This window comes from Colossoma macropomum, unplaced genomic scaffold, assembly GCF_904425465.1.
Source record: "Colossoma macropomum unplaced genomic scaffold, Colossoma_macropomum, whole genome shotgun sequence".
Taxonomy (NCBI): domain Eukaryota; kingdom Metazoa; phylum Chordata; class Actinopteri; order Characiformes; family Serrasalmidae; genus Colossoma; species Colossoma macropomum.
The window spans coordinates 36,634,625-36,649,624 of NW_023494798.1; the positions used below are offsets into that span (position 1 = coordinate 36,634,625).

At 39.1% G+C, this 15,000-nt stretch overlaps 1 protein-coding gene across 1 annotated transcript in view; it reads right to left on the minus strand.

The window, feature by feature from the left end:
• Positions 1 to 13,289, minus strand: part of rasa2 (RAS p21 protein activator 2) — a 79,417-nt gene extending 66,128 nt beyond the window's left edge. The window contains exon 1 of the mRNA XM_036585111.1: positions 13,184 to 13,289. Coding sequence (XP_036441004.1) covers positions 13,184 to 13,232 — 49 coding nt within the window. The 5' untranslated portion in view covers positions 13,233 to 13,289. The remainder of the gene's footprint in view (positions 1 to 13,183) is intronic.
• Between the last annotated feature and the right edge of the window lie 1,711 nt (positions 13,290 to 15,000).

Here is a 15,000-nt window from a genome sequence, read left to right on the forward strand (position 1 = left end):
TGCAGCAGTTCATCACAGTTCATGTTATGTGTCTCACACAGAGGAAGCTACAAACTCCCAACAGATACACTTCAGGGACACACACACGCGCAGGTGTGCCATGGAGGGAAGAGAGTGTGTGTGTGTGTGTATGTGTGTGTGTGTGTGTGTGTGTCTGTGTGTGTGTGTGTGTGTGTGTGTGTGTGTCTGTGTGTGTGTGTGTGTGTGTGTGTGTGTGTGTGTGTGTGTGTGTACGCTTAGCAACGGAAGTGAACGCAAACCAACAACACCGGCTTAAACAAGCATCACAATAAACACAGTTCACTCCACAGCCTGAAACAAGAAACAATGTAGTAATAAATGTAATAATTATAATAATAATAATAATAATAACAATAAAATTATAATAAACAGCATAAAGTACATAATAAAAACACATAATAAATAAATAACAATGAAAAGTACTACTACTATTATCACCACCATTTTACTACTCCTATTATTATTACTTTGTTATTATTATTATTATTATAACAGAATAATAGGAGTAATAAAATTAGTAAAATTAGTAGTAAAAAAAGTAGTAAAAGTATAATTGTGGGCAGATGCCAAAATTGGATAACTTTCACACACGTATATTGCTGAAACTCCGCCCAGTACAACCAAAACTCCTCCCAGTAGAACCGAAACCCTTCCCAGTACAGGTGAAACTCCTCCCAGTACAATTGAAACTACTCCCAGTACACCTGAAACCCCTCCTAGTGCAACCAAAACCCATCCCAGTACAACCAAAACTCCTCCCAGTAGAACCGAAACCCGTCCCAGTACAGCTGAAATTCCTCCTAGTGCAACCGAAACCCCTCCCAGTACAGCTGAAACTCCTCCCAGTACAATCAAAAATACTCCCAGTACACCTGAAACCCCTCCTAGTGCGACCGAAACCCCTCCTAGTGCGACCGAAACCCCTCCCAGTACAGCTGAAACCCCTCCTAGTGCAACCGAAACCCCTCCTAGCATCAGGATACAATCCAAATACTGGACACAGGAAGTGACCAGGTGTAAACAGGGTCAGTGATCTGAGTAATTTCAGGAGCTTCACCAGGAGATTAAGAGACCGAACCCAGTGATGCCACAGCCATCCGTAAGTGGGAGGCCCAAGAGTGGAGAAGCTGCCTGGTGTGACTGTGTGATGGAAAGAGACCCAGCTGGTGGAGAAACTGAGCAAAAAACAAATTCCTTACTGTTTATTTAACAGATGTGATTAATTTTGGGGTAATTTTGAGAAATACCCGCTCAGAATCACAAATATTTGAAGGCTTTAAGATGAAGTTTGGGTCCAAACATTTAATAATTTAATTTTAGAGTTAATTTTTTAGGCATTTCTGGGCATCACTACACTATGGGGAAAGTATTACACCATATTAACTACATACATTGTATATAGCCATTTATATATTATGATTAACGTTATGTATGTTACTATACACAGTGGCCCAGGATTACTGTGGATCAGAGCTGATACACAGAGCTGATTTCTGTTCCGCAGGACAAACGGACGACTGTAGAAACTCACAAACACAAAGCTCAGTTCATTCATGAGTCCAAACATCACGGCAGGAACACCACAAAACATTTGCATTTTAAATTTATATTTAAATTTTATTCATAACATGCTAACGCCCACGCAAACCGACCGCGCCGCTGAGGACTGACAGTAAACTATCATCAGTCTGACTCTAATCTCTCTGATAATGATCCACCTTAAAGCGAGGAGCCATGAGGCTAATGTAGCTAACGAGTAGTGGTAGCTTATAGCCACCAATTAGCATGATGCTAACTGCATGCCTGAATCATCAGACCTCAGGCTTCCTATTCGCAGGCTTCTTATTTGAATTTTCCGTTCCACCTTAAATGGTGCAGCAGCTACATTTTGGCGCCTCAGGCTGAACCATTTAAGGTGGAACGGAAAATTCAAATATAAACTCCAGCAGCGCTATTTCATACATAATGTTAGTAATGACAAATAACGTTTGTAATGTGTTGCTTCTATAATTTTAGCACTGGCGCTAACAGCTAATTAAAGCTCATACCCCCCGCCGTTAGTGAGAACTACTACATTATAAATATTATTATTCATTATCGATTACTTTTCATCACGCTGAACATCTTTGTCCAAGTGAAAATATTCCCTACTGCACCTTTAATGCCGAGTCTGAGATTTTAAATGCTGTTAAGTTTACAGATACAGTGGTGTAAATGTGGTGTAAAGTACACTGAGGCACAGAGAGACGCTGCCGTTAGCGGCGGTGGTCAGTGTGAGGGTCAGGTGAGGACACCGTTCAGCTCCGTAAGTTTATTTGCGACTAATCCTCAAGCAACTCAAGCAACTCCTGAGCTCAGGACACAGCCAGCGCTAACCGTTTAGCCTAGCCCATTAGCCTAGCCAGCCTGACCCTCAAAGCTAATTTTATCAGACTGACCACATCAGACCCGAGAGCAGCTCAGGTGCAGCCAGTCAGGAAGGGTGAAGCAGATTAAAGGGCCCATATCCTGGAAAACCGAGTTCTTTCAGCACAGACAGTTCAGACCAGGTTTCACTGTTTTTGCGATGTCACAATACAGGGCAGCCAATCAGAACAGAGCTCATTTACATATCACCAATTCAGACTACAGCAGTTTAGCCACGCCCTTTCAGACGACAGCAGTTTAGCTCCACCATTCAGACTACAGCAGTTTAGCCACGCCCATTCAGACTACAGTGGTTTAGCCCCACCCATTCAGTCTACAGTAGTTTAGCCACGCCCATTCAGTCTACAGCAGTTTAGCCACGCCCATTCAGACTAGTGGTTTAGCCCCACCCATTCAGTCTACAGCAGTTTAGCTCCACCCATTCAGCCCAAAGTAGTTTAGCCCCACCCATTCAGCCTACAGCAGTTTAGCTCCACCCATTCAGTCTACAGCAGTTTAGCCCCACCCATTCAGCCTACAGCAGTTTAGCTCCACCCATTCAGCCTACAGCAGTTTAGCCCCACCCATTCAGCTACAGCAGTTTAGCTCCACCCATTCAGCCTACAGCCGTTTAGCCCCGCCCATTCAGCTATAGTGGTTTAGCCCCACCCATTCAGCCTACAGCCGTTTAGCCCCGCCCATTCAGCTATAGTGGTTTAGCCCCACCCATTCAGCCTACAGTGGTTTAGCCCGACCCATTCAGCTACAGTGGTTTAGCCCCACCCATTCATCCTACAGTGGTTTAGCCCCACCCATTCAGCTACAGCAGTTCAGGATTGTTTGAATGAGACATAATACAGGGCAACGAATGATAACAGAGCTCATTTAACTACATCAGTCTTACAGGCACGATGACAGCGGCAGGCTGGGTAACAGTCGGGGACAGAGGGAGGGCCGAAATGAATGATGACTGTTTTTTGGTGCATTAAAGCACATTTACGTTATAAATGAACCTCAGGGGAAAGTGAAATGGAAGATACGGGCCCTTTAACCATTTTCACAGGGCGGAGATAAAAGTGAAAATGATCGCTGCGGTCAGAGAGATGATGACAGAAGATGTTTACGCCGTCCCATCCCTCGAGCAGGACAGGATGTGGGACACAGTGACACTGACACAGAGGCAGTTCCTCTTCCAGTTCTGGTTTTCCTCATCACCACTCAGATCATTACACCCCCCTGCACTCACTCTCGATCACTGCGCTTCCTCTGAGTGGGCGGCAGGGTGTGGGGTGTGGGGGGGGGTGGTGAGGGAGTGTAAATGTGTGAGTTTACGTCACTCAGAGAAGTTTGAAGCCCGTAAAGCTGCACCGTTTCTGACCTGCTCAGTAATGAAGTACAGTTCGCTCTGTGGAACTGAGTGTCTGCAGTGATGCAGCCTGAGAACCTGCAGTGTCTCTGGAATCTGCACTCAGTGGAGCCACAGCGCTGAGTTCACACTGAGAACCGCGTCACAGAACACGTCATGTTATTGATCCGAATAATCAGCACTGACCTGTGACTTATTCATACGTTCAATATTCATCTTCATGTGTTTTCATGTTCAAGACTGCAGTTTTTGAGACATAAAATACATAATTTAACTGACTTTACTACCACTAACACTATTACTACTAATAATAACGACAAAAAATAATAATACAAATAAGACATTAATATATTTTAATATTTTTAATATTAATAATACTGTTACTACCAAAAATCATTTAATTTTTTTATATTAATAATATTGTTACTACCAAAAATCAACTAAACCAATGCTTAACGTCATTAAATATACTAATGATTAAGGAAATTAATAATAATATTAATATTACTATTATTATTATCATCAATCGAGTTATTTACTGATAGCAAAAACAATTATCATACATAAACATAGTACATTATTATTCCCATCACTGTTACATTGTTAGTGCCATTAAACAAAATGAAAATCGTCAATTCAATGATGTGTTAAGCATCATAAGTTACATACACAAATTTATAATTACTACATATAAACTTTTATTATTAACAACATGATGACTGTTAATGACACTAATACAAAAACTATTATTGTTTTGTTGTTATTGAGGTATTATTATTATTTGGTGTAATTGTTAATAATAGTAAAAATCATCAGTTAAATAATTCATTACAAATAATGTGTTATTAAAAGATGCATGATAAACTTTAGTATTACTAACATTATTGCTATTATTGCTTTGCTCTTACTATTATTATTATTACTATTATTATTATTATTATTATTATTATTATTATTATTATTATTAAATAATAGATCAGTAAAATACAGGTTATTGATTGTGGTACAGTAATGATGATGATGATGATGATGATGATGAAGATGGGCCATAAATAAAACAGCAGCTCAGCTCCCACCGATTCACCAATAAACACCCCTAGATCAATAATGTAACCCAGCCTCAGTCTGTTTATTAACTGAGGGCTAAATAAAGGAAGTGGTGAAGCAGACGTCCTGTAGAGGAGCAGCATCAGCAAAACACTCTCACAGTCACCTTTAAAGCGATAGTACCACACCGAACTATACCAAAAACTACCAAAGCCTACCAACACTTCGATCTACATCAAAAACTCCAAAACTACACCAAACTATACCAACAACAAATCATACCAAAAACTACAAAAGTATACTAAAAACTACCAACAATCACACCAAAACCTACCAGCTTTACCAACAACTACCAAACTGTACCAAAACCTACCAAACTAAACCAACAACTACCAAACTGTACCAACAACTACCAAACTGTACCAACAACTACCAAACTATACAAACTACTAGCAAACTACAGCAACAACAATCACACCAAAGCCTTCCAAACTATACCAACAACTACCAAACTATACCAACAACTACCAAACTATACCAACAACAACCAATTACACCAAAACCTACCAAACTATACCAACAACTACCAAACTATACCAACAACTACCAAACTATACCACCAACTACCAATCATACCAAAACCTACCAAACTACACCAACTACCAAACTATACCAAGAACTACCAATCATACCAAATCCTTACAAACTACACCAACAACAATCCCCCCAAACCTACCAAACCAAAGTGAAATGTCTCAGTCAGAGTGAGTTTGTACTGCAGTCTGTATTTGCGGCTCTTTTTCTCTGCGCCGTCTGAACGTTGGCTGTGACTTTGAGCTGCTGGTGCTGCTGGAAAACGGCTCTTCTTTGTTTTTTAAAGCGCCCTGTCCACATTACACACTCACAAGCCCAGATTTAGCAATGATTACATTTCACATTGGCTGGAGTGTCACTTTAAAGGTTCTCCACACCCTTAAAAAAAAGTTTTGAAGGGGTTCCTTAGTTGATAATGGCTGAATATTGAACCATCACAACTCAAAGAACCATGTGAAAGTATAAATGGTGTCTCTGATCTTCTCTATGATGGAAATCCTGCTGTATACATTTTAAACTATACAGATGCCTTTTTGTGAAGAGTGTATAAATAAAGTTTACTGCAGTGTAAAGATGTTGTACTGCTTTAATGTTCTAATGTGATACAGTGACGGTGCGTCAGTACAGCGTGTCGTACTGGATCAGATTTTCAGGCGTCTGTTTCAGCTGTAATGAACAGCGCTCTGTACTGAACGCCTAATATTTAGTAACTTGGTTGAAGACAGCGCTGCATTACAGACCAAATGAAGGACTGAACTCACATGTTTTACCCGTGTGAAAGCCTGTGACTCATCAGAAATCTTATCATCAGGAACATCTGAGACTGATCTGTACTCAAACAGCACACAACACTGCGCTCTACGACTACAGAGCGGCAGATAATAACACTGTAAATATTAAAAACAGCCTTAAAACGTGCAGATCTGCAGGACATTCTTCATTCACCTCCATTTAGCGTGTATAGCGTGTATAAACACATACAGAGAAACCGCTCTGTGGAGAAAAACGAGTACTCAGAGTGACTTACCACACTGAATAATGCAGGCTACTGATATATTAGACTAAACTATGGATAACAATCAGTGTCAATCAGGGTCAAAGGGCAAAATTGCCCCCGATATTCAACATTTTACCCCTTTAAACACAACTGCAGGCCCTAAAACTCATTATAAATCATTTAAATCCATATGAATGAAATGCAATTAAAACAACCAAATCATACCAAGAGCTACCAAACCAAACACTACCAAAACTATGCCAAAACTACCAAATCACACCAAAAACTATCAAACTGTACCATAAACTACCAAATCACACCAAAAACTACCAAAACTATACCAAAACCACCAAATCACACCAAAAACTACCAAAACTATACCAAAACTACCAAACCACACCAAAAACTAGCAAAACTATACCAAAACTACTAAACCACACCAAAAAGTATTAAACTATACCAAAAACTACCAAACCACACCAAAGATGTCCCCGATTTCTCCTCCAAAAACACTACTACAGGCCATAAAACTGGTTATAAATGTAGCAGTTTAACATGAATAAACTTCTAAATGTAGTAAATCTGTGTCCTAATCCAACAGCACTCACCAAACCTACAGCTGACCTTAATAATTAAAACCTTTGCGTGTTAATTCGTCAGGTTGATATGTGTTTCCTTATTTAGCTTTCAGAAGCGTCGCGCTTTGTTAACTTTAGTTCCACCACAACTCCAGAACACTCGTCTGGATTCAGGACTGTTTTAAACACCAATGGTGTTTTAAAATGGCAGCTATGCAACGATGGAGGTGACATTAATCATCGCATCATATCCAGTAATGATAATAGTGCGAGCTAAAGGGTGAAAAAGCACTCCTCCCATGATTTTACAATACCCCCCCCACACACATTAAAGACTGAGGAAGCTACTGGAGGGAAAGAGCAGCATTAATGTGTTTGTGTGCAGTTCTGACTGCTGAAGCACGTTCAAGTGAAGAAGCTCTTAATGTTCTTGGTCGCCCGTTTAGCCGCCGCAGAGCTGAGATGACAAACAGAGATAGCAGACTAATCACTTTAGCTGATTCATATATCACACAAACGGCTGAAAATCTATACGAATGTAGCACAAAACACTGAAATAACTCAGCAAGTCCTGAACGAGATTTTTACAAGATTTGTCAAAAACTAGAATATTTTTATTAAAAAACAAACGCACTTAATATCATGGTTGATTGTGTAATGTATATAACATTGTTTATATAGGTGGTACTGAGAGCGTGTATTCAAAGCCTGTAAAATGCTGTTGAGGCTCTAATAGAACAGAACAATAGAACCAATTCTTTTTTTTCCCCAACAAAAAGAGAAGCCACTGAATCAACACACAGTTTAGTGTGCACTCTGACTGAGTTATTACGAATATTTCACTCAGAACCTTTTGTGTATAAAATGCCCCTGAATGTCAGCGAGGCCCTTAAAACTTGTCTCATCTTAATGAGAATACTACTAATAATACTACTAATAATAACAGTAATACTAATACTACTAATAATAATTCCTCAGAGTAGTTTTAAGCTACCAGACGATTCCACAGCCCAGAACTCTACAGAATAACGCAGGTTGTTCTATCACCTCTCTCCATCTCTTGCGGCCATCACACCCAAAGTTCTGAGCTCAATGTGTACGAAAATAACCTGCATTCATAATTTTCAGTACTGACCTTGGCTCAGAATGAGTCTCTATGATAAACAGCCCACATTCTATAAATGAACACAGGATCCACCCTCATCCAGGAGACGAGTCAGGAGGAATGTTGTTGATGTAAACATTTCCAGCACACGTTTGCCTCAAGAAACGACATTTAAAGGGCCAACATCAGGGAAAAACAATATTTTCCTTGCTTTGTTTCAAATGAAAGAGTCAGATTTAGTATTTAAAGTTTCAAAACAGCACTGTTCCCTCCCCAGCTGCAAAAAAAGACCCTTCTCAATTCACTGTTTCTGCCATGTGACAAACAAAAAAATCCTCCTATTCTGTGGACAGCAGCCTCTTCACACTGAAGCTATAACGAGTGTTTCAGCCTAAACAGCTTTTTACAGCCCAGACAATCATAATGCATTTTATGTTCATTGGGTCAGTCTTAAAAAACACAACAACAAAAACAGGCCGTTTGGGAAGCTGTGAGGAATAAAGAGAGCTGTAGGAATGAAACACGGCTGTTTTAGTACGGAAACTCACACCAACGTCATAAGTAAAAACACAACAAAAATGTGTGATATTTGCCCTTTAAAAATCGTGAGATAAAGCTTAAGTTTGAGAGTCGTTTCAATCTTGCGTTCCACCTTAAATGGTGCAGCAGTTACATGCAACTGTTGCACCATTTAAGGTGGAACGGAAAATCTGAATGAGACGCAAACTTTACTTTCAGTCTTGAGGAGCTGAAGGAGCAAAGCGAAAGCTTCTGTGACGGAAAAAAACAGCTGTAATAACGCCACAGTATTCGATCTCCACAGTCTTTCGATGTTGGTTAGAAAATAAACGTAACATGAACCGCAAAAATGTGACGGATAAAGAAAAATATCGCCTTTTCTGAAGTTAACTTCAGCTTCCCCATCCTCAAGCCTGTTGGAGCTGAAGCTAACAGGCTAACCGAGCATTGAAGGAAACCCAAACTGTACAACACTTTAATTCGATTTATTTACCAATTTAACTCGCTGAATGAAGATGTGTACTGTATTAGACACCATTAGGGCTGGTCAGTGTTTTAATGGAAGTTATTTTGATTAAATAAACGCCGTGTTGTTGTTTTTCTGAGAGCGGCGTGCCGTCAGCGGAGCTTCTGCTCTAACCGCGGACGAAGCGGGGCTCACTCAGCCCGGCTAACAAACCCACAGACGCTCCGCTCCACCGACCACCAAACACAACGAGGCACAGACACCGGGCCAGAGCCTGTGATAGCAGGTCAGAGCCGAATAAAGCGGCCGGGTGGTGCAGACTGCGGGCGGTGAGACCTTTCCAGCGGCTCTGAGGCGGCGGGTTTAGCGTTAGCTTAGCATTAGCTTAGCGCCAGAGGCTAACGGAGCCGCGGCCCGCCCTCAGCAGACCGAGCAGTATTTCTGATATTTAATACTTTTTAAAAGTAGGAGATGAATAAACATCTGCGTATAAGGTTCATATATGTATAAATGTTTATACTGCGTCCCTTAACACAAATATCTGTAGTTATTAGTTAACTCCATTTACTCTGTGTTCTTTGTCCTTCAGCAAAATTCTAGATTTTATCAAATGATAATTAATCTCTGTTCAGGTTCGGCCTCAGGTCTTTTAACATAACATTCAGCTTCTAATTCTCTTTATTGGGTTTAATTTAATTCTGCTGTGCTGGTTCAGCTCCTGATCTGCCTTCCTGTTGATCACTCCTCTCACTTTCGAGCTTTAGTGTTTTATTTCAGATGAAAAGATCCAAAAAGAGAAAAACAGAGTCGTACACACTTCACTTTCCTACACTGATAAGTTCCACTGTTATATACAGTTAAATAAGGTACTCTGTTCCCTTCAGCATCTAAACCTTTACTGGAAGACAGCTTTAAGATAATACACACCTCTGATAGCGTAACAAACCATATAAGACTGTAAATACAGCCCTAAACCAGCCTGTAATATGTTCACCTCTGTATAAATTCCTCTAATACTGTCTCATAGTTTTATATCATTACTGCCTCCATTTTTGTCCTTTTTGGACTCAAAAATGCCAGCAGCCCTTTACTCGTGTGAACATTTCTTTATGGGTGGACCAAAATTAAAATGATAAAGTGCTGAAATAAAATTCTGTTACATTAACTTCTATTTCCTCCTCCTATTTGGATTTCTGAGGTTATGTTCTAACAGCAGTGATGTAATACGTGAATAGTATCCTGTAGTATATCACAGTAATTGTGCAGGAATGCTATAGAAATTCCTATAGTATTACTTTATTTTCAGAGGTGTGTATATTTGTGTGAGTGTTGAGGTCAACCCGTATGCGATGTGTGATAATCTGCGTGTGAATGGTTCGTCATCCATCTTACTGAACTGTTCAGCATTAGCAGATGAAGGTGGTTTATAAAATGCCATAGAAAAATATAATGATGTAATATATATTATTATAACATATGTATAGCAACACTGTTGTCATTTGAGTATTGTGAATAATGAAATCAGTCCAGCTGCAGTCCTGAACAGCTTTAGTCTACACACAGTGAGTCTGACACCCTGAACGAAACGACTGAGCAGCACGTTAAACATTTTCCAGATTAAACTATAAATCCAGTTATTACTACTGAACAAACGATTCCAGCTTTATTACAGCACTATACTACTGAACTACTGAACTGATGCTTCTTAAGCGCTACACTTACTTATACTACTGTACCGATTACAGTACTACTAAACTAATACCACCACTGTACTTCACTACTACGCTTGCACTATTACACAAACATTACTATACTACTGTTTAGCTTTATTAGTATAGTACTAACACTGCAACACGTACAACTACACCAGTATCACTCTATTAATACTACTGAACTACTAAGACTAGTTACCTCTGTAATACTACTACTAATCCTGCAGTACTATACCAATCTATACTAATCACCACACTACCAATACTATGGTACAACTTCATTACTACACTACGGTACTAATACTGCAACACATGTAATACTGTACCAATATTATTATTCTACTACTCTAATACTACTACACTAATACTACACACTTTAAAGAGATGGCTCTTTAAGGGTTCTTTATTAAAATGAATGGTTCTATTAGATCCATGAGTTCTATATAGAACCATTTCAGTGGTCCTTCAGATTAATGGAAAATGTGTTGTATATGGTTCTACGTAGAACCTTTCTGAAAATGACTCTGTAAAGCACCAAACAGGGTTTTTCAATTGTTACAAGCTTGAAACTCGCAGTTCTAAACAGAACCATTCCTTTTACTAAAGACCCCCTGATGAACCATCTTTTCTGTGTGCGCTACTATACAAATATTATTAGACTACTACTCTAATACAACTGTATGAATGCTACAGCACAATTATGTTAGTCACAACATTGATGACTATATCAACAATATATTACAACTTTTACTATATTATTACTGCACCACTGTGCTAAAACTATTTCACGTGTTACAATCACAGCATTTTACTGCTCAACTGACACTACTGTACTACTCTATTAATGTACCACACTGCACTTGTACTACTATACCGATAATATCAAACTACAAAAGTAACACTACTGTACAACTTTATCATTGTACAACTACTGTTCTGCTATACTAAAACTATTATTTGGTACTATTATACCAATTTACTACTGTACTGCCTATTACTGTACACCAGTATTACTAAACTACAATGTTTACACTACTGTACAACTTTATTACTGTTGTACTGCTATACTAAAACTACTACATGTAGTACTATATCAATTTTATACTACTCTACTATTCTATTACTGCACTATACTATGCAATTTGTAATATTATACTAGTATTACTAAACTATAAAACTAATACCACTGTATAACTGGTACTGTACCACTATACTAACACTACTATACATATATTACCATATCAGTATTACTGTACTAGTACACTAATAGTACTGTACTATTACTGTACTAACTTATGTTACAACACTTGTACTACTATATCAATATTACTAAAATATAAAATATTACTACTACTACTCTACAATTTTATTACTATGCTACCACTGCAGCGCTATACTAACACTACTATACACATGTACTACTATACTACTATTACTGTACTACTACACTAACACTACTGTACTCCTACGGCACCAATACTACAGAGGGAAGATCTCAAGAAGCACACAGAGAAGAACCCAAACACACCCACACTGACAGACTGACAGATCAATCTCATTCCAGACGACCCCTAACTCACATAAACGCCACACAGATGTTTATTCTCCAGTATTGTGAGTATTAAATATTAAATATCAGTGATAAGTTTTCTTCTGAGGGCGGGCCGCGGCTCCGTTAGCCTCCAGCGCTAAGCTAATGCTAAGCTAACGCTAAACGCACCGCCTCTCCCTCTGCCTCAGAGCCGCCGGAGAGGTTTGATTCCCCGCAGTGCCCACCACCCGGACCCAGCAGCTTCATTCGGCTCTGAACCGGCGTCTGTGCCTGGGTGTGTTCGGTGGAGGGTGGGGCGGAGCTTATCTGCGTTTGTTAGCCGGGTTGAGTGAGCTCCGCTTCGGCCACGGTCAGAGCAGAAGCTCCGCTGACGACACGCTGCTCTCAGGAAACAACAACAACGACAACACGTCGTTTATTTCATCGAGTAAAATATTTAAACAACACCAAATCACGTTTAACACCACAAATATGTTCTTTTAAAGAGTGTGTTGGGTAAACGGAGTGAATTTAAGCGATGTTTACAAGCCCGTAACGAGGCTGAAGTTGGCTTCCTATTCGAATTTTCCCGTTCCACCTTAAATGGTGCAGTTACATACTGGTACCTCAGCCGCCAGAATAGAAGTGCCGTACCATTTAAGGTGGAACGGAAAAATACAAACGATAAGCTGGCGAGTAACTTCAGCTTCGTCTACAGAGAGCTATTTAGAGCTTCCTCTGTCAAAATCAGCGCGTATCCAGTCTCGACCTCCGGTTTACCCCTCAGACCGACCCCCATTCCCGCGGTAAGCTAAGCTAAACCACACCGGGAGTTACTCACAGATCTTCCCCCGAAGGCTCTTCAGTACTCGGATCCTCGGCTCCTCCATCGCCGCTGCGTTTTAGCAACGATCTGCCGCAGCCGCTTTTCAACGCCGACAGCCAGACCACGCCCACCCGACGCGCTGATTGGACGAGAGAAACGTATGGATATGCCCACCCGTGGCGCTGATTGGATGAGGAAAGGAAAAAACACACGTAAAGTTCTGCAGCCGAAAAGCCTTGGCTTAACCCGTACTTGTCTACACCCAAAGGGGAATTCCACCGATTTTTAAAAATTTCTATACAAGATGTAAACAGTCATTCAGAGAGGTTTGATGTGAAATATTCCGTTGTAGGGAAACCCAGTCATCTTCAATTTTTTCTGAATTTGATTCTTAAACATAATTTGAACGCAGCAGCAGACCTTTACATTGCGAAATACCATTCAATAGAAATGCTGCGCGGTTTGAAGTGAAATATTTTTATATCAACTTGCATTAAAAAATTAATAAAGTTGTTGACTTTCCTCTAAAGTTACAAATTCTTTTACCACTTTTTGGACAGCAATGATATGTTTTCCATAGAAGCCTATTTCTGCCACTTAAAATAAAACATCCAGCACCTTTTAAAAAATATTTTTTCCTTATTAAGTGAATTGCTATGCCATTATTTTGGGATACTAAGTCATTATTTTGCAATACTGAGTCGTTGTATAGATATACTGTCTCATTAATTTGAGATAATAGATAATTATTATGGAATACTACCTCATAAATTCTAGACACCAAGTCATTATTTAAAAATGATGTCGTTATTTTGCAATACTTTCCTATTTATTTGAGATTCCATCTCATTCAGTTGAGATGTTAATTCAGTATTTTGAGAGTTATATTATTTGTTTTTGAAAATAAATAAGTGCACACATATACATATATATATATATATATGTATATATATATATATATGTGTATATATACATGTATATATACATATATAAATGTTTATATATTTATTCATAAATATATATATACATAATATAATATATAAAAAGTATAAAATATAAAAAAATAATAAAAAAATTAAAAATAAAAAATATATATATTTTTTAACACTTTAAATTAAGTCTTTATATTGTGCTACTTTAATAAACAATAGCATCCTAATTTGATTGTGAATAAATCCATGAAAAGACAAATAATAACAAACAAAACACAAAGGTACTGTTAGATATGAGTTCAAGGTATAACAAACAGACATGAATTCAAATATGAAATCAGGGAGAGGTTTTATTTCATCTGCGTTAACCTCCGAAAGTCAAGCTTCTACCTTCAGCGCCAACTCGTGCCGCTTTGCCACAGGGTGGCGCTGTAGTGAATCGACTTTTTGCAAAACTATGATTGAAGGAACGTTCCGCCTTCGTTGGAGGAGAGACTGCTCAAAACGAACCTGCAGTGAGAACGTCGGCGGCAGTAAATCAGAGTGATCCGAGTGAGAAACTGCGAACAGAGGGAGTGAGGAGTGTTTTATCCTGACTCTCACTCTGCTGATCGCCTGGAGCTGCTTTACTTCATCACTGAAGCTGAAAAACTTTAACAGCCTCTCAGCTCACAGACCGACCTACTAACCGACTGTGACGTCAGATAAGCTTTATCTGAGTTACGCACAGAAAATGATGGGCTTCAAGGGTTCTTTAGTAAACTAAATGTTTGTGTGTCACTTTGTTTTATTTTTGTGTGCATCTTAAGTTGTGCAAATAAACTTCTAGTAGCTGGTCGAGCTCCATAAGAAACACAGTTTGTACTTAAAATTAAAGAAATAAATAAATGAAATTTTGAG